General features: G+C 36.7%; 2 protein-coding genes across 5 annotated transcripts in view; both read right to left on the bottom strand.

Moving 5' to 3' along the window:
• Window positions 1-596: 596 nt before the first annotated feature.
• Window positions 597-5,046, bottom strand: bambib (BMP and activin membrane-bound inhibitor homolog (Xenopus laevis) b). The gene is made up of 3 exons (XM_048164521.1): window positions 4,544-5,046; window positions 3,750-4,028; window positions 597-2,206 (listed from the first exon to the last, which is right to left on the bottom strand). Exons 1-3 carry the CDS (start codon window positions 4,617-4,619, stop codon window positions 1,791-1,793), a joined length of 771 nt encoding a protein of 256 aa, XP_048020478.1. The 5' UTR covers window positions 4,620-5,046; the 3' UTR covers window positions 597-1,790.
• Window positions 5,047-7,611: 2,565 nt separating this feature from the next.
• wacb (WW domain containing adaptor with coiled-coil b) overlaps window positions 7,612-18,962 on the bottom strand; it is a 19,560-nt gene continuing 8,209 nt past the window's right edge. For 3 of the 4 annotated variants that reach the window (XM_048162999.1, XM_048163001.1, XM_048163002.1), the window contains 9 exons: window positions 17,863-17,978; window positions 17,671-17,783; window positions 17,343-17,579; window positions 14,064-14,186; window positions 13,486-13,631; window positions 11,262-11,359; window positions 9,395-9,563; window positions 9,151-9,278; window positions 7,612-9,063 (listed from right to left, as the gene is read on the bottom strand). In XM_048162999.1, the coding sequence (XP_048018956.1) occupies window positions 8,994-9,063; window positions 9,151-9,278; window positions 9,395-9,563; window positions 11,262-11,359; window positions 13,486-13,631; window positions 14,064-14,186; window positions 17,343-17,579; window positions 17,671-17,783; window positions 17,863-17,978 (1,200 nt within the window). In that variant the 3' untranslated portion in view covers window positions 7,612-8,993. The remainder of the gene's footprint in view (window positions 9,064-9,150; window positions 9,279-9,394; window positions 9,564-11,261; window positions 11,360-13,485; window positions 13,632-14,063; window positions 14,187-17,342; window positions 17,580-17,670; window positions 17,784-17,862; window positions 17,979-18,962) is intronic. The other variant, XM_048163000.1, reaches the window with a different exon arrangement.

The raw sequence follows: 18,962 nt of genomic DNA, 5'->3' as shown, positions 1-18,962 counted from the left end.
AAAATGTAAAATAAATGTTAAGTGCATTTCCTGCAAAAAAAAAAAAAAAAAAGGCTACAGAGACATGGTGTGCTGTCATGAGGGATTATTTGTAAGATGATTGTAGGACCTCTACCTCTTTGCAAAGCAAAAGAAAGGAGCCAAGACACCAACTTTTTTGCACTAGATCTGATGTCAACCACACCTTCAGTCCAGTGGAATTAAGTAGTGTGAGAGGGAAAGTTTACACAGAGGATCTGAATTCTTTCCAAAGAAGCCGAGTGGTAACTGTGAGAGAGTTTGAAGCTGAGTGATTGTGGCCTGGGGACTGAGTCAGTCAGTGTAGCGCTACTGTAAAACATGATTGTAATAGCTACCACACTACACTGCCATGCCCTTATGCTGCAGCTAATGATTCCAATGCCTCAGTCGAGTGGTTGCAACTGTGCATGTGTTGACATACTGAAACATTAGCCAAGACTTTTCCCTCTGGGTATAATGAGCTTGTCAATATCATACAACAGTGAGTACTTTCAGTGCTGATCAGCTTCACATTACCACCCAATGCGATCTCATTGAACAAGAGACAATGAAGATACAAAATACCAAACTGATTGTTTGTTGAACATGTAATATTTACAGTGAAACATCTTTACAGTGAGTAAAATCTACAAGCAGGCCAGAGGTGACTGGTGAACATTAAAGGGTTAGTTCAACCACCCCCAACAAAAAAACAAAAAAAAAGTCAAAAATCTTTTACTCACACTCATGCCACTCCACACTTGCCTGACTTTGTGGAACACAGAAGTGTTTCAGTTCTAATATAAAGTCAATAAGATCCAAAACATTCAATCTCCTTAACATCATAACCACAGCACCAATAAGGTTTAATGGTTTAATTGATGTATCGGCATATTTGATTTGGGCTATGTATGCATGAGTTTATCAATGATTTGATTTGATTTGATTTGTGAATTAATACTTTTTAAAATGTTGCTTGTTCATTGTACAAAGTGATAATATTGCTTCAGAAGACTTTAATTTGAACCACTAGAGTTGTATAGATTATGTTTATTCCTTCTTTTATGTCCTTATTGGAGCTTCAAAGTTTCTACTGAAACAGCTGAAAGGTTTAGAACACCATGAGGGGGAGTAAATTATGACAGAAATTTCATTTTTGGGTGAACTATAACTTTAACAGTGAAAAGTTACACATTCACACCAGCAGTCATTCTTCACTGTCAGAAAAAATGTGCAAAAACGTTACTTTTAGGGGTACAACAGCTTGTCACTGGGGAAGTACGTTTAAAGGGACAACTTTGTACCTCATCTACCCCTGACTGAGTAGTAATATGTACCCTTAAGGTACTACTATGAACTTTTTAAGGGTAAATAAGGTACCAAGATTACCTTTAAAGGGTATCGCCCCAGTGACAAGCTGTTGTACCAGTTAATTTTTGCACACATTTTTATGAGAATGTTGACACACTAGTCGTACACCACTATTAAAGCAAATCAACCATAGTTTCTTTATACAAAAAGTGCAAACGTTTAAACCAAATATATTTCTTGGAATCCTTCGGTTATAAAGAATACCAGCACAAAGCTGCTCCTCGTCGCAGCTTATACACAAGCAGTCTTCTCCTCAAGTCTCTAATTCAAGTAAAGTGCTTCTAGAGCAAAAACCATATGGTTAGTGCTTTCAAGTGTTCTCTTTTGAGTTCTTGTTTGCTGCTCCTCCATTTGAAGTGTTAAAATAAAACAAGTTTTAGTCAAAAAAGTCCCACGAAGGAAAATAAATTCTAAAGTCATCACACAAAATCCAGCTTGCCTCGGCCGCTGTACTTTCCCCAGTTGACCAATGACAGAAGTCGCTGGCTGCTAAGATCAGACTGTCGAATCTTGTCGCAGGTCAAGCAGCAGTTCTCATGGCCTCCTACTGGAACCATACACTCTAAGTCCAGTTTTGCCACATGACCCTTGGTAAGGTGTTGGCCGTGGAAGCTGTAATGAAGGCGAGACAGCATTTCTCGCCTCTGTTGTCGCAGTCTGCGGTTTTCGCTGCGGAGCATACGCAGGGCCAACATGATGAGGAGGACCAAGATGAGGCCACCAGCGATGGGAACGGTGATGACTGCAGCACGGAACCATACCTCCTTGGAGGAAGGGATTTCCTGTAGACGTGCAATCACGTGACGACTGCCTTCAGTTTGATGTCGGTGTTTGTCTGTATAAGAATAGAGAGTGTTTAGGCCATGACTTTATGAAGCAACTGAAGAAAAGCAATGAAACTCTTTTAAAAAGATAGTTTAACAATCCAACCCCCAATATCTTTTTTTGTTACAATGTAACAACATGAGAGTGAGTACACCATTTTGGGGTGAACTATCCCTTTAAAAGAAATGTACTCTGTTTCACAAACCATCAGCCAAGCACAGAGGGGAAGTTGTTTCTTGGGTAAATTCGATATTTCAGCTTCAGTTTAGGTCAAGGCTGAACAGAGTAATATTATTAGAGAGCAAAGTGGCAAACATAGCAATTGAGATGCAATAATAATAATGTTAACACTTTACAATAAGATTCATTAGTTAAACATTATTTAACGTATTAACTATCACGAACTAACCATGAGCAATACTGTACATTTGTTACTGTATTTACTAATCTTCGTTAATGTTAGTTAATGAAAATACAGTTGTTCATTGTTTGTTCATGTTAGTTCACATTGCATTAACTAATGTTAACAAAATTATAATAATGTATTAGTAAATGTTGAAATTAACATTAACAAAGATTAATAAATACTGTAATTAATAAGTGCAGTTCATTATTAGTTCATGTTAAGTAATGTAGTTAACTACTGAACCTTATTGTAAAGTGCTACCATAATAATAGTAGTAATAAAAGCTTTTTTCAGCATAATGAATTATTATTATTATTATTATTATTATTATTATTATTATTATTATTGAAACATTGCACATACATCTCAAAATTCCCTATAATATGCAGGGATGCAAACAGGTAAGTGGGAAAAAAGGTGAGAACATTGCGTGGGGCGGGGGCATGTTCCGCACACATTTTTTTTTAAAGATATTTGCTTTACATGCTCATGTTTAGTTATGTTAAGAGATATTTTAATTTATTTTTTATTACCTTATATGTCCTAAACTGTAATTTTTCACGAAATAAATAACATATTGTTGCAACATTTGGTCAAAATCTCATTTTATAAAATATGAAGTGCTATGGAGGCTATTTAAGACAAAATTGGCAGATTAGACAGCAAAACTGAGCTAAACTGGAAACTGTTTTCCCTCTCTCTCTTCTCCATTCCCACATCTCAGACCTCAAATACATAAAATATTACCCTTTATAGACATATTTTTTAAGTAAAGGAAACACTGTACAGTACTTATTGAAACAACCAATTCATTATTTGCCCTTATTTACCCATCCCATCCCATAAAAAACATTTCTCACTGGATCTATGCAAATCCCATAGGTGACCTATTTTGATCTCAAAAAGGTGAGTTGTCACTGAAAGGTGAGGAGTTTGCATCTATGAATATGTAAAAAAAAGAAAAGAAAAAAAAGAAACAATCATTTGTAGATAATTCACAGAGGTAACTAAATTGGGAGAAAAATTCAATAGACTCTTCTATTAATTGGCCAAGTAGGCACAGTTAATGATTAAAATAAAAAATGGCTCATAAAAAATTGGCTGATTTATCAGTCTATCACTAGCAATGACTAAAGAAGGCTTGTACCATGAATGTCACTTCCTCTGTACGCAAGATCTTGCAGGCCTCTGTAGTTGCACATATCTTCATGGCAACACTGAAGAGTGGATCCATGAACAGTATCATAGGTTGACTCTGCATGGCAAGTTTTTCCAGAGTTCAGCAGAGGGTCGTAACACCCGTGAGATAAAAGAGACTTGGTGCTTTGTGGGTCTAAGGTGCGGGTGAAGCAGGCATTCAGCTCTGATTTGCACATGTAACCGGTGGCCACGCAGTGAGGAGCATCGCAGTAACACCGTATTTCTCCTGTTACAACAAAAGAGAAATTACTGCATAGTAGGCCACTGATAGAATACACTCTACTCCAACTGAAAACAAGAACAAGAACACATTCATTTTCATAACTGATCAAAGATAGTTCCCACATTGATAATAGGTATTTAGCTTTCAGACTTGGTTCTTATGAAGATGCTGCTCTGGAAAATTGCTCTGCCAGAACTATAAAACATTTTGTATTGATATTGACAAATATAGTCAAATTTATGTTGCAAAGTAATACAAAACAAAGTGCAGTGGAAAATCTAATTAATAATAATAATAATAATAATAATACTAAGGCGTTCAGAAAACTTTTGATCACACTTTACATTAGCACTCATGTTACAGTGTAATAACTACATAATGATATACTCATTGTGGCTTTTAATCGCTTTTAGCTTTGTTAGTTTTAGTTCTAAAGCAATTCGTTATATTTACAAAAAAAAATTGTGAATATATCGATTCGTAAACTATTCTGAAGATATGATCACTCATTCACTCACCTTTAGTGAGGAGAACAGCCATCGCGCACAGCTCGAGCTGAAGCCAAATGGAAACGAGACTGCTGTTCCGCCGCATTGGACAAAAACACTTTGCCTTTCAGATTCGCATAGATACAGACTTTATAGCCCAAAATACTGTATTTATGTCCAAAATGTGTTCCAACTCGCTTCTTTCAAAACTTTCCGTAGCATTTTTTGAATAGAAATGATCACATCGTGGTTCAGTCCTCGCTGCTCTCTTCAGGACTTCCAGATAAAAATCATTTGTGTGCAGAAAAGCCGACGCGCAGTCGTTTGGTTAAAATTAAAAACCCATGTTATAATCCATTTTTGTTTAAATTCGGATGCGAAATTCTCAGACTTCACGACCTTTCACATATCTCCTGTGTATATACTCCGCTTGAGTGCTCTTAAATGTTAAGGGCTTGAGAATAAGAGAGCAGCTCCTCCTATTAAGAGTCATCGAGCCGCTGGGCTGTTTCATTCACACGCGTGAGTTGTGACTGTTGCCTCCCCATGTGCCCATGCATGGCTAATACAGCTTAACCCATGTTTTGCAGGGAGAGCATGACTTTACTTATTTTAACTTAGTGACATTTGTGTGTAAAAATAGCCAATGTTTAAATATTTTCTCCTCACCTTCTACCTTAAATTGATATACACACAAGTTTCATTCATGAATTACAGTATATTAGGATATACTGTAGCCTATGTAAATATGTAGGCTATACACAAGCATATTTATATGCTCCCCGGAAGACAAAACAACTACAACTTACCCTGGTTATTCAGTTAATCATCTGGTCCACTTCGGTCAAAAATGACCGAAAATGTTTACGTTTCGATTTTTTTTTTTTTTATTATTATTATTATTATTATTATTATTTGCTTCATTGGAATGGGATGAAACTTGGTGACTTTTGTCGCATTAGCTATGTGAACACACACACACACACACACACACACACAAAATCAAGGACATGATTCGAATATGTTAAAGGGTCGTAAAAAATAGTCACACTTGGCTCCTTCGCGGTCAAAAATGACCGCCATAGTAAATGAATGGGAAATACAAAAAAATACTAAAACTCAGAGAAACTTTCGGTGGTACAAACTACAAATCGACCAGTGTGCAGTAAAAAAAGTGAAGGGGTGACACTCTAAAATGTCAAGAGTACAAAAAAGACACACCCATCCAAACACAAACTCACTTACACACACACAACACGCTATTATACACACAAATGAACTGGTGTGGCTGTAACAATATGGTCAAATTGAGCCAAAAGACTCGAATAAGAGGTTGAAATCAGATCAGACCCAGATTTATTAAGCTGTGATAAAAACATACCTGTTCATTTTTGTTACATTTTTATTGAATTTTGCTGTTATGTGTAACAAAATGTCCACCTCTATGTTCAGGTTTGACTGTAAAATTAATGCAAAAACTGACACTTGAAATCAATTTTTCAAACAAAAGTAAATCCAAATCCACAACTCAATAAAAATAAGTATTTATGTCTAAATACACTAGATAATTTATAAGCCACTTTATATAGAACTATATAGGAATCTAGTGGTTACACCATGGCATTACAAAAGTTTTTCTTTTTTTACTCCCACCAGATGGCACTAATCTAACTTCAAAAATTTGGATTTTAAATGCCTCTATTTTAACATGGAACACTACTTTAATTGAAAAATATATTTTTTAAATATATTAGAAAAAAAAAATGTGTGTTATTTTCAATGAGGAAAAATAGCTAATAAAAATGGTATAAATTTAGCATAGTATCATACAATACCCTCAAAATTCTAAATAATAATCAAAAAATATTATTGAACAAAAATATATTTAATTGGTTGAGAGGGTGAAAATAAATAATCAAATAAATAAAAATAAAAAATTGCATCTTGTTTTGCCTTGAGAATCAGTAGGCCTAAATGTTTGCACATTTTGTAATAGTATCAAGTTACCTTTATTTAGTGCTTTACAATATAGATCGTTTCAAAGCAGCTTTACAGGGATAAACAGGAAAATGATTCAGTTGATGCAGAGGTAATTTCTGCTGCAAAGCAGCTCTAAAAAGAAAATTGTCATTGTTCAGCTAAAATCAGTTCAGTGTTTATTCAGTTCAATGACTGTAAAGATCATCAAAAATTAGTTAATGCATAAAGCAGCTCTGTATAAAACAGTGATGACAGTCCAGCTCAGTTCAGTTCTCATTCAATATTGCCTATAATGCATCTTCAGTATGAAAAGATGGATCAGGAAGTCACTGATGGAAAGGGTTCAAATATGCAGAAAAAGCTGAAAAACCAGGATCAGGATGATTTTTCTTTAGACCTGTGGGCAGTTTAACTGCGAGAAAAAAAATGACTCATGAAAACCTATCACAGATAATAAAAAGTTATGGATCATCAAGTTATAAAAACACATTAAGAATCATGTAAACTTTTGAACAGGCCATTTATTATTATTTAGCCAATTTTGTCCTGTGTACTATTTGTAAACATTTGTTGTTTGAAATAACTCATTTCAGTGAAGCACTATATATATATAAAAAAAAAAAAAAAAAAAAAAAAAAAAAAAAAAACATTTGGAGATTCTGCAAGGTATAAACTAATGACAATAGATAAACCTTTAATATAGTCTATTGCTTTTATAAAATGGTTACTACATACTACAAACATAATTTACAAAAATTATTTTGATGCCCGGTGTCCTTTTTTCATAACATGCTTTCTATCCTACTTTATTCTCATAGAGGATTTTTAAAAAGCAGCAAAACGGACTTGACCTTTAACTTTTAAATTGTTAGTAAATTCCATCTCTTTTCCTGTACGTTACTGTTAGAAGTTTTCTCCACTAATGTAATTGGAAAAAAAATTAAAACACTGCAATTGAAACTCTGCTCCACAGGAGGGCGAACATGCACAAACCCACTAGCAAAAGTTGAGTCCTTGGAAGGGACATCGAATTCTTTTAGCTCTACCTTGGCTTGGGCATGATTGCATGTATTTTTATTAAATCAGACAACGCACAAAAGCAAACATGTACCAAAACGCAATGTGGTAATTTGTTTATTTCCTGTAGCTTTTAGAAACCATATACAAAGCAACATACCCATCATCTCTATTTCGAAAGTCCATTTACAGCCTATTGCATTAAAATTGGTCTAAGTTCAAACCCTGCATTAGAGGGCAGCAAAGACAGAAAGAACAATGGAGCAAAAACTATGAATGACATTGCAAACATCAAAGAGGAATCACCAGTTTTGCCATATGTTCACATCCTTTTCAAATACAAACTGACAAGTTGACTAAATGCTTACAGATTCTTTTTTTAAAGACTGGTTGATAGTTTACGTGAAAGATGAGAAAAATGCAATCGCATCCTGTACTTCACCATACTCTTCTCCCACAGGTTGGCTCAGACAGTCCCAGTGGTCCTCTTTCATCCTTAAAAGATGCATTTTTGATGTCCAACCATAGCTCGTGTATAAAATACGGAGTCCTTTCGTTGCATCCCCCAAAACCAGGCAATATGGGAATGACTAAACTCATTTATATGAGTAAAAAACAACTGAGCAAATACAAACAAATCAAAACAACATTAATACAAAAAGAGTCAAACAGTGCTGGGGTGCAGCATGAATAGTAATCTCAGTTAGATGTGTAACAGCACTGCAGAGAACAAGAAACATCAAAGGCAGATAGTGACAAAAACCCTTTATCAGGGTCAGAAACTCAGAAAATGTGCGTCTACCGCTTCGGCAAAAGCTTTTAAGTGCCACATCACCAAATGAGAAATCGTTAGCACCCATTCGTTTTTCTGCTGTGAATTAAGGAAGATCATTTATACGTCCTATATAATCTTCTGAGGGGCAGAGAATTAGCCAGTCATGCCTAACTTTTGAGAATGAGTGCTCAGAATTATATTGGGTTTATTTTAATTGGTCACTTTGATAAACGCCAGCACAGCTGGAAGCGTCCTTGTGCACAGATAGCCCTTCTAACATCATTCATAATCACTGTCAGTCAGTGGAGGACGGGGGATTTTGAGTCTCCAGTGTGACAGTGAAATTTAGGATCCATTAACACAGGCATAACCTTGAAAAACCAGCACATGAATCGCCAGATCCACTGCATGATTCCTCACAGGTTAGTCTGGGTTGGAGAGCGTGTTCTCTGAACACTTCTCTAATTGCCTGTGGATCTGAGAATTAAGAAGCCATGTACGTCGAAGGACAGTGAAATTAATCTATGATCTCAGGGCTTCGTGTTGCCTAAGCACTTTTGTAAGGTTCCTATCTCTCTGTCCCGTTTCAGGCATTGCAGCCGGTAGATCGACTGCGGATCTGAGAGCTCGGGCTGAGAGCAGGGGTCCAAACAGCCAGGGGCTGGACTTGTTTGGAGAGAGACTGCCATGAGCTCCATAGCCACCCTCTCAAACCATGAAGGAATTCTGATTCTTTAGTTTGTCAAGTTCTTTGATCTGCTGTCTCAGAAACAGAATCCTGTGTGAAAGCAAATAAAGAAATAATTCACTAAATGTCATGTAGCTACATGTCGTTCATCATTTAATCTAAATCGGCATTACAGACCTCTGCTCTCTCAATGTGGCCTGGATTTCACACACTCGCACTAAAGAGCGAAGGTTCTTCAGCTCGGTGCAGATCTCTGACATGTAGAGGGTCCCCATATTGTGGATATCCTCACGCAACCGTGACACCTGTGTGACAGGAAATTGAGCGAGAGAGAGAGAGGAGAAATTCAACAGTTAGAGAACTGATGTTTGATCCTTTAGAAGATCGAAAAACAGTCAAAGAGACAAAGGCATGTTCACACCTGCTTCTCCACATGTTCTGCAGGCCAGCCTTGAACATGCTTGATGAGATTTTCATCAAAGTGCAATGCTAGAGAAGGAGTGAAAGTGCTTTGGGTTCGAGAGGTGCTGCCTGAGGCGGGAATGCTGATGCCCGCACTGCCATTAGAGCTCGCCAAGCCCTCTTGGCTACTATAAAACAAAAAGGAAAAGATTTATAAAAAAAAAAAAAAAAAAAAAAGGAAGGAAAAAAAAAGAATTAGAACTATTTAAGTAGTTAACAATAATAATTATACAAGTATTAATGTATTAAAGTCATATCTTCACCAAAATTACAATATGACGTATACACTCACTGGCCACTTTATTACAGTAGGTAAACCTGTTCAACTGCTCCTTAACAAACATCTAATCAGCCAATCACATAGCAGCATCTCAATGCATTTAGTAGGGTTGGGTGGTATATCAAGTTTAAGTGACATAATATGTTTTTTACAAATGATATGGAATGAGGCAATAACGTTTAGATCAATATACAGTAGCTTTATATGAGTGCATCTGAAAAATACAACAGAGTGAGTTGTGTTGGGAAAAGTGCATATTCCAATTTGTCCTAATCATGACAAGCTTTATATCAAGGGTTTCAAAATAACTAGTAAGATATAGTCAACAGTTTAAAGCAGCTTGCCCTGTCAGATGCTCCGAGTCTGACAGATATGTGCTGACAAATACTTGAATGTTTAATGCATTTGAGATGTGGTGGTTCCTCAGTGCATAACTTTCAGGTTTTTTTTTATATATATATATATATATATATATATATATATATATATATATATATATATATATATATATATATATATATATATATATATATATATATATATATATATATATAAGATTCATGCAGATATTTCAATTTTGCTGTTAGGAGTGGATGAGTCTTCTGCAAGCAAATCTCTGCTAAACTTCACTTTCTTGAACGAGCAGTGCTGCGTGCTCAAATAAAAACTGGTTACAAACGAGGTATGCAGAAGAGCATCTCTGAATGCAAAACACGTCGAACCTTGAAGCAGATAGAATACAGCAGCAGAAGACCACACCGGGACACTCCTGTCAGCCAAGAAGAGGAAAGCATGGATCCATCCCGGCTTGTATCAACAGTTCAGGCTGCTGGTGGTGTAATGGTGTGTGGGATAATTTCTTGCCACACTTTGGGCCCCTTGGTACCAATTGAGCATCGTTTAAAAGCCACAGCCTACCTGAGTATTGCTGCTGACCATGTCCATCCCTTTATGACCAGAGTTTACCCATCTTCTGATGGCTACATCCAACAGGATAACGCACCATGTCACAATGCTCAAATCATCTCAAACTGGTTTGTTGAACATAAAAATGAGTTCACTCAACTTATATGACCTCCACATTCACCAGATCTCGATCCAATAGAGCACCTTGGTGATGTGGTGAAACGGATCATGGTTGCAGCCGACAAATCTGCAGCAACTGCGTGATGCTATCATGTCAGTATGGACCAAAATCTCTGAGGAACGTTTTCAGCACCTTTCTGAATCTATGCCACGAAGAATAAAGGCAGTTCTGAAAGCAAAAGCGGCCAACCCGTTACTAGCAAAGTGTACCTAATAAAATGGCCGATGAGTGTATGTGTGTATGTGTTTGTGTGTATATATATATATATATATATATTATGAATAGATGGATAGGTTTTATATAAATGCAATTTCTTTGTAATTGTAACATGCATGCATCCATCAATTTGGTTGCAGTTCCACACTGAACTGGTAGATGGTGCTGTAAGACAACATCTGATAGGCTGCTTCTACATTGCCAACAAACAAAAAAAAAAAGTTCCTACTGAGAGATCCATACATTTGCCTGTGAAGACGGGGATCACTGAATTCCAGAGGTTTGTCAGAGCTGACTGACTGCTGGGACATTGATCCTTGTCTCTGAATTGATGCACTGACCTGAATTTGAAGAACAACAGAGATCAGAGAATCTGAACAGAGATGTCAATTAAATAATGGCAAAAATACTTAGTATAAACCTACAGCAGTACAACTCTCTAAAATGTATGAACGTCATTGCATTAGATAACTAAATATCAAACCAAAGCGGCATTTCTTTAAAAGAACGATAGCAAAAGCACATTTTAAATAAAACAAAGTAATAAATGATAAATATGGGTGTTTCTTCAGCTTTGGGTACTTTTATTTCCCAGGGTTTTTTTTTTTTTTTTTTTTTTTACTTAAAGTTAAATGAAAATCACATTAAAAGAGTTGTAAAATCTTTTTAAATCTTTCAAAAATGCCCTTTATATATAAATCTAATTGTTTTACAATTGTCCTAGACAAACGTAAACTACACAAATCCATCAAAATATAGAAATTATAACAAACAGAATATCTAAACCAAAAGCAAAATAATTCAACCATATTTATTGTTAAAAATGACTTGTACATTTTTCAAAAGTAACTGACCCACATCTGTGGTATCTCCACCAACCTAAACAATTTTATATCAAAAAAGTTTTTTGAAAATTATATTTAAAGCTGTAGTCCGTAACTTTTTTTTTGATTAAAAATTATCCAAAATCACTTTTTTGAGCCAGTACATAACCAACCAGTGTTCAAATCTCCTTACCTTAACCCGATTCATAACAGTAAGCTTGTAGTAATGTTTTATAATCTGTTTAAATAAAGAACGAGTCCCAGCTAGGCTATATGGCATGTGAGGATAGCCTTTTCTCACAGCAGCTGGAATAATTAAACATTTTAACCACGGATTATATGGTATGACAAATTAACATTAGAGATTAGACTGTACAGAATTTGAAATTACAGGTAAAGCTAATACACAGTAAATACACAGTCACGCAATGCTGATGTTAACATTAACAATCTGAGAACAACGTATAAAAATAATAATTTGCACGGTTTGATGTGATATGAGCTAAGCAATCGTTAGATTTAATCACCACTGGTAGCGTGATTTAGTGTAATGCTTTTTTTACTTAGTTGGTCAGAACAAAACTGGCAGATTTGTTTCTTGTTCAGATGACATTTTCTGGTGAAAATTCTTATTTTGGCCATACATCAAAGACTACAATCTGTGAATTATGAAGTACAGTATCCACCGGTGTGGTGACTGACAGCTACAAATTCTCCTCAAAACATTAGATTTATCCATGCTCAGGAGTCGTGCCAAAGACAACTGACCCCTCGCCGGGAGTTTGACAGGCGATCTAACCAATCATACCGACGAATCCACCATTTTGTCCGACAAAGCAGTCAGGGGAGTTAGTAGATTAACATTGGTGGACTTGAACTTGAAAAATTATGTGTACTGACGTCTTTCTGTGGTTGAAATGTGGTTCATTCATGTTTATTTGATGATATAAATTAACTAGTAAGAAGAGATGACTGGTTCATGAACCGCTTGATCTGAGGCGCTACAGCGATCCTTCACGACACATTAAAGAGCCACAAAATGGTATTTATTGTTTAATTTTTTTTAAAAATTACAAAATTTGAAATTTGAGACTTTGTTTCATATCAAAAGTAACCTGCTCTGCCTTGTCTGTCGACGCAATGTCAGCTTCCTCTTTGCTCCGCGTTGTATTTTTGCGTGAGAACGCCATGGCTTGTCGGACATAGCAACAGTATCTAAAGCGTCTTCGCGAATGGTCAAATCTGGTGTGACGTAAAAGTCAGGAGGACCATAATCGTCTAAAAACAAACAAACATATACATTCTGGGTGTCAAACTTACTGGAACAAGTTCGTAAGTAATGAGATGCATAAACTACACTTGTACTTGCTCTGGATTTAAGGCTGGCATACACTACATGATGTTTGCCCAGATTTGCAGTCTGGAGGCGTTGACTCTACTTGCCGAAAGTCAGAGCACAGAAAAATCATGTAGTGTCTGATGGCATTTTTTTTTTTTTTTAACATATGCCACATGGATTGATATTTTGTTATCTAATGCAATGACTGAATGACATTCTTAAATTAAGCATGGCTTAAGTGTCCAAACACTTTCTGATGCCACTTTAACAGAATGACTAACTAAAATGACTAACTGCTACTGACCTTTGGTTGTGAAGAGAGAGATGCGCAACTGAGCAGGGGTTTAGAGACAGCATTGGTCTGAGGCGTGCTGACTCTAGGAGACACGTATGACCTTGGTGAAGAGGCATCTGATGCTAGTGACATGGGTGACTGTCCGGACTGTTGAGCTGTACATTAGAGAAACAGTTATAGACATGGAATCCAGTAAATATAATCTAACACAACTTTACATACAATTAGCAACATGAAAGTTGGTGTGAGAACAAAAAGGACTTTTTAAATGTGTCGATCTGCCAGTTTTGGATTGCTATAATTTACAATATAACAATTACAATATAACTAAATTAACATTTTTCTTCAAAATGTCTTATTCTGCACCCTAGTCTGAGTTCTCCCATGTAAAATAAAGTGGCTTAAAGAATTGTTCAGCATGTTCATGTCCATAGTCTTGGGTGTGTATGAATGATGAACACAGCTAAACCACTGGCATAACACAGTATTGTAAAGTATGTTCACATAGTTCCATTACAAAATGTGGATTAGTTGCACTGCAGAACAACATCAGTTAGGGGAGGTGTGGAGGGTGACTTCAGCCGTACCTTGTGTGGAAAGCTGAGCAGCTTGGGAAAGCAGAGTAGTGACGTTGAAAGCGGACGGTCCGGCAGTGAGAAGCTTATGAAGCATAGACTGTAAGGAAGCTTGTGTGACAGCGGCTGTGAGGACTTGGAGGAAGACAAAGACAGAAAAAGACACACGTAGAGTCAAAGCAGTCCTAAACAAGCAAAGCAATATGAAAAAGGCTCTAGCCTTTCGGCTTATGGTATTTTCACCATGTGGAGAGCAGATTCCACAAACTGTGCAAAAAGCAGTTGTCAAGGTGTCAAAACGGCTAAAGCACAACATTTTTAGCAGTTTGGATGAAGGGCAAATCGTAAAACTAAATTGCTACAGGTAGGTGCATTTGTATAGATTTTTATTATTTGCTTCCAAAGAATACATAAACTCATGTCACAGGGTTGATGTCATTCTAACAAAATTAGAGTTATGACAACATCCCATTGCTTCAAATGGGTTTGAAATCATTAACTTGCAGAGACAACTCAAGAGAATGCACCAAACTGATCATTCAAGAATACATCAATTGACAGGTAGGGCAGGGATACAAAACTCAGTTCCTGGAGGGCCAACAGCCCTGCGGAGTTTAGCTTCATCCTTAATTAAATGTACCTGATGATCCAGCTAATCAAGTCCTTCAGGCATATTTGAAAGCTACAGGTATGTGTGTTGAAGCAGGGTTGGGAGTAAACTGTAGGAATGCGGTCCTCCAGGAACTGAGTTTTAAACCCCTGGTCTAGGGAGCATCTCTTTCTGATCAAGGTATTAATCAACTTCCTCCCTAGAGCAATAGATGTTCAGCTGTCTACTGAACAGGGTAAGGTAAAAACATTGATTTTTTTTCCCAATTAATTGCAGTCTTCATTTGAACAGTCCAAATATTGATTCTTAAAATCCCAAGATTGAATTTTTACTGCACCATACATACCTACACCCAAATGAGTAAGATCAAAGTAAATCAAAATAGGAATCAAGAGCTTGTGAATCAGAACTGAATTTGGAAATCTGTAGGGCTGCCTCCTAATAGTCATCTAATTGTTAGTCGATGAGAAGAGGCTTAGATGACAAATTATTAGTCGCAGGGAAAAAAACTCCACAGGAAGTGGTGAGGTCACGCAGTCCATGATGGACAGATCATTACCAGCTAGTCTATGTGGTAATTACAGTACATCAGATATCCAAACACTCGCCTAACATTCATCAGCCTCAAAAATGGCCTATCATCTGAAACATGTTAAGTAGTAGCAACTTTGCATGGCCGCAAGATTTAACATTAATCTAGAAAAATGTTGGCTATTCAAGTGTGTGTGCGGAGTGTGAAAGCTGAAGAGTAGTGCGCTTACTGCATGACAGCTAACATGGAGGCGCCGGTGAGATCACTTGCACTTAAAATACGGCGTCATTTTTGGTCATACAGATAAGAGTAATGCATCTTTTGAACTTGTAAAGTCTACTTTTATTTTTGTGCACTCATAATAATATTTTGCTTTGTAAAATAATGAATGCAAACAGGGTGCGCTTTCTGCCGTCTCTCTCTGTGAATTTAATTGTGCCAAAAAAAAAAAAAAAAAACCCTGAAACTCCACGTAAACTTGCTTCATAGACATGAAAATATATCTATAGAAAGCAAAATGTTTACTTTTAAATGAACCAATTCAAATGGAAAGCAAATATTCTCAGGTTATGTAATCCGTATGAAACATGCATATGCACATCCACTACTGCGGAGATGACAGCATCGCCAACTTCATCACTGCAGCCGAAAATATAGAAAACACTAGTTTATCAATTAATTATTAAAATGTTAAAGCAGTCTCCTTGCCGTTTTTCATAACTGCTGGTACGCTGTGGTAAGCTTTGTGTTCATGCTTGAGTGCTGCCATTAAAGGCTCTTAATTATGACTTTATATGATTTATTAATAATTAGTCGACTAATTGCTTAAAAATGAATGACTACTAGTTGACCAGAGAAAAACGTTAGTCGAGGGTATTCCCAAAAATCTGTACCCAGGCCTTCCTCTGATAAATAGGAAATTTAGACAAGATTAGAGAGAAGAATAACAGTGTAAGCAGCATGAAAAGTACGAGGACCAGGAAAAAAAAAAACAAAAAAAAACTAGCAAGATCTGATATTTTTACTTTAAAGAGATTTATGCACAAAGAATAGTTTATTTTAATAGAAGCAAGATGACAAGAATGATTGGAGTGATTTATGAGAGTGCATCTTACAGAAAATAAGCTTAAAATTACTTTTTTACTCTGAAGACTGTGAGTGCAAACCATCTTTTAACTACCAAACAATTTGGAAAAACTTGAAGTGTGGTATACTTTTATATTATAGGTATGCTTTTTACAAGAACCAAATCAAACTTCCTTCATTAACCATAAACTGCATAAAAAAAATAAAAAAATAAAAAAAAATTAAACACTTTCTTGATTTTATCATAGTGACAATACCACTGCACTGTAAAATATAAAATGAAGTACTTCAAAATAATAATTTCATTTAATAAAACAACTGTAATACGACAATTCTAATATTTAATATATCTTAATATATGTATTTTCAAATGTTATACTATTAAGCTTTTATTTTGGCATTCCTCAAAGCATTTCTTTTGTTACAAATCAGATAAAATGGGTGACCCAAAAGCACGTTCCAAGCAACTGAGCCATAGAACTGAAATTTTAAAAATGTGACACTCTGAGCGCTGTTGATTCTTAAACACCTCCGATTGGCCATTGTGTTCATGCGCTCATCGGATGTGTCTGTGATTGGCTACAGTGATCAACACACGGGAGCATTTGAAAGCACACAAAAGTGTTTGAATTTGAATGCGTTTTGAAAGTGGAAGCGCTTGAAAGCAGGCGTCTATCAGCGAACTAGTCCACGGTACATGCCCACTTTCAAACGCTCCTATCTGTATCTGTGTAAGCGCTCAGTGAAGAGCGTCACTGATGACTATTTACAGCATGTTTTTGAAGCGGCGATTATTGAAGCCAACCACAGACATATCCGATGAGTGCGTGAACTCAATGGCCAATCAGAGGTGTTTAAGAATACGCTCAACAGTGCTCAAAGCGTCATATTTTTAAAATTTCGTCGGTACTTTTGACAACTGTAATGAGGATTGCTGTACACGTTTTTGAAGACTCCCCAAACAAAAGAAACCAAAAGCCCCAACCTAACAGGTGAAAAATCATTTCTAAGTGTATTCTCTCGATAAAAACAAAAACAAGTTAACTTAGCACTTAGTGATTACCTTCGTTAATTTTGCCCATGTCCACATTGCTGTGGTTCATCTGCAGGGTGGCCTGCAGCGCGGGCAGCAGCTGTCGGAGGAGTGCGGGGTCTTGAAGCAGAGTGGAGGCTGAAGCCTGCAGGGCAGGAGACACAGGCACTGTGGAGGACGAGGAGGAGCTGGACGTACTGGAGGGGTTAATGGACAAAGGCTGAGAATAACCAGAGTGTGATAATGGCTTCTCCGCTAAAGAAGATTCTGAGGAAAGAAAGGGATTGTGAAACCATCAGCAAAGTGAACTATCAACATAATACAACTTGAAGGAGCCAAAGCAATTCGTTTCTGTTACTTGTACTACTGAGGGCACTTGTGGCACTGGCCTGCATCGCCTCTTGTCTGTAGTCTCGGTCTTTGGGAAAGCTGTTAACCACAGTCTTGGCACCTTCTCTCTGCCTTTGTTCTCTGTTCACACAAGAAGACTAGCATCAGCTGATGGTTGAAGAGGAGTAGAGGCAGTTACAGGAGATTGAAAGCAACTAACCTTTCCAGCCATTCTTTAGGTTTCTCCCACTGAGAGACTTCTGTCCTGCAGTTATAGTAGTACTTCTTCCCAGATGAACTGATATGCTCTGACCAGTCATCTGCTGGCTCACGGTGCTGAAAGAGACAGGAAATAATGTTAATATCAAGAAGTACAGAGCAGGGAAATCTGTCATTTTAGAGAACATTAGGATTAGAGATGAGTCACAATGATTTATTAGTGAGGTCAACTCAGTCTTTTTTCCTTTTCTTTTTTAAATATCTGGTTTAAATATCCTGTACAGTCGAATCGACCTTACAATTAGATCTCATGGTTTAAAGGTGCCCTCGAATGAAAAATTGAATTTATCTTGGCATAGTTAAATAACAAGAGTTCAGTACATGGAAATGACATACAGTGAGTCTCAAACTCCATTGTTTCCTCCTTCTTATATAAATCTCATTTGTTTAAAAGACCTCCGAAGAACAGGCGAATCTCAACATAACACCGACTGTTACGTAACAGTCGGGGTGTACGCCCCCAATATTTGCATATGCCAGCCCACGTTTCCAACATTATAAAAGGCATTAGACAAGGGCAGCCAGTATTAACGTCTGGATGTGCACAACCAAATCATCAGACTAGGTAAGCAAGCAAGAACAATAGCGAAAAATGGCAGATGGAGCAATAATAACTGACATGATCCATGATAACATGATATTTTTAGTGATATTTGTAAACTGTCTTTCTAAATGTTTCGTTAACATGTTGCTAATGTACTGTTAAATGTGGTTAAAGTTACCATCGGTTATTACTGTATTCACAGAGACAAGAGAGCCGTCGCTATTTTCATTTTTAAACACTTGCAGTCTGTATAATGCATAAACAACTTCATTCTTTATAAATCTCTCCAACAGAGTAGCATTAGCCGTTAGCCACGGAGCACTATCAAACTCATTCAAAATCAGAAGTAAACAATATAACAGTATACAATACTCGCATAATCCGATGCATGCATGCCGCATGCATGACGGACACTTTGTAAAGATCCATTTTGAGGGTTATATTAGCTGTGTAAACTTTAAGGCACTGTTTAAGGCAAGCGCGAGCTCTGTGGGCGG

The sequence above is a fragment of the Megalobrama amblycephala genome, linkage group LG17 (genome assembly GCF_018812025.1).
Source record: "Megalobrama amblycephala isolate DHTTF-2021 linkage group LG17, ASM1881202v1, whole genome shotgun sequence".
In the NCBI taxonomy this organism is placed as follows: Eukaryota; Metazoa; Chordata; class Actinopteri; order Cypriniformes; family Xenocyprididae; genus Megalobrama; species Megalobrama amblycephala.
This window is presented reverse-complemented; position numbering and strand designations above follow the sequence as displayed.

Coding starts and splice junctions, on each gene's coding strand:
- bambib (XM_048164521.1), bottom strand. CDS start 4,619: ATGCGGCGGAACAGCAGTCTCGTTTCCATTTGGCTTCAGCTCGAGCTG. Junction 4,029..4,543: donor GGCTGTTCTCCTCACTAAAG/GTGAGTGAATGA, acceptor TTGTTGTAACAG/GAGAAATACGGTGTTACTGC. Junction 2,207..3,749: donor CAGAGGAAGTGACATTCATG/GTACAAGCCTTC, acceptor ATTCTTATACAG/ACAAACACCGACATCAAACT.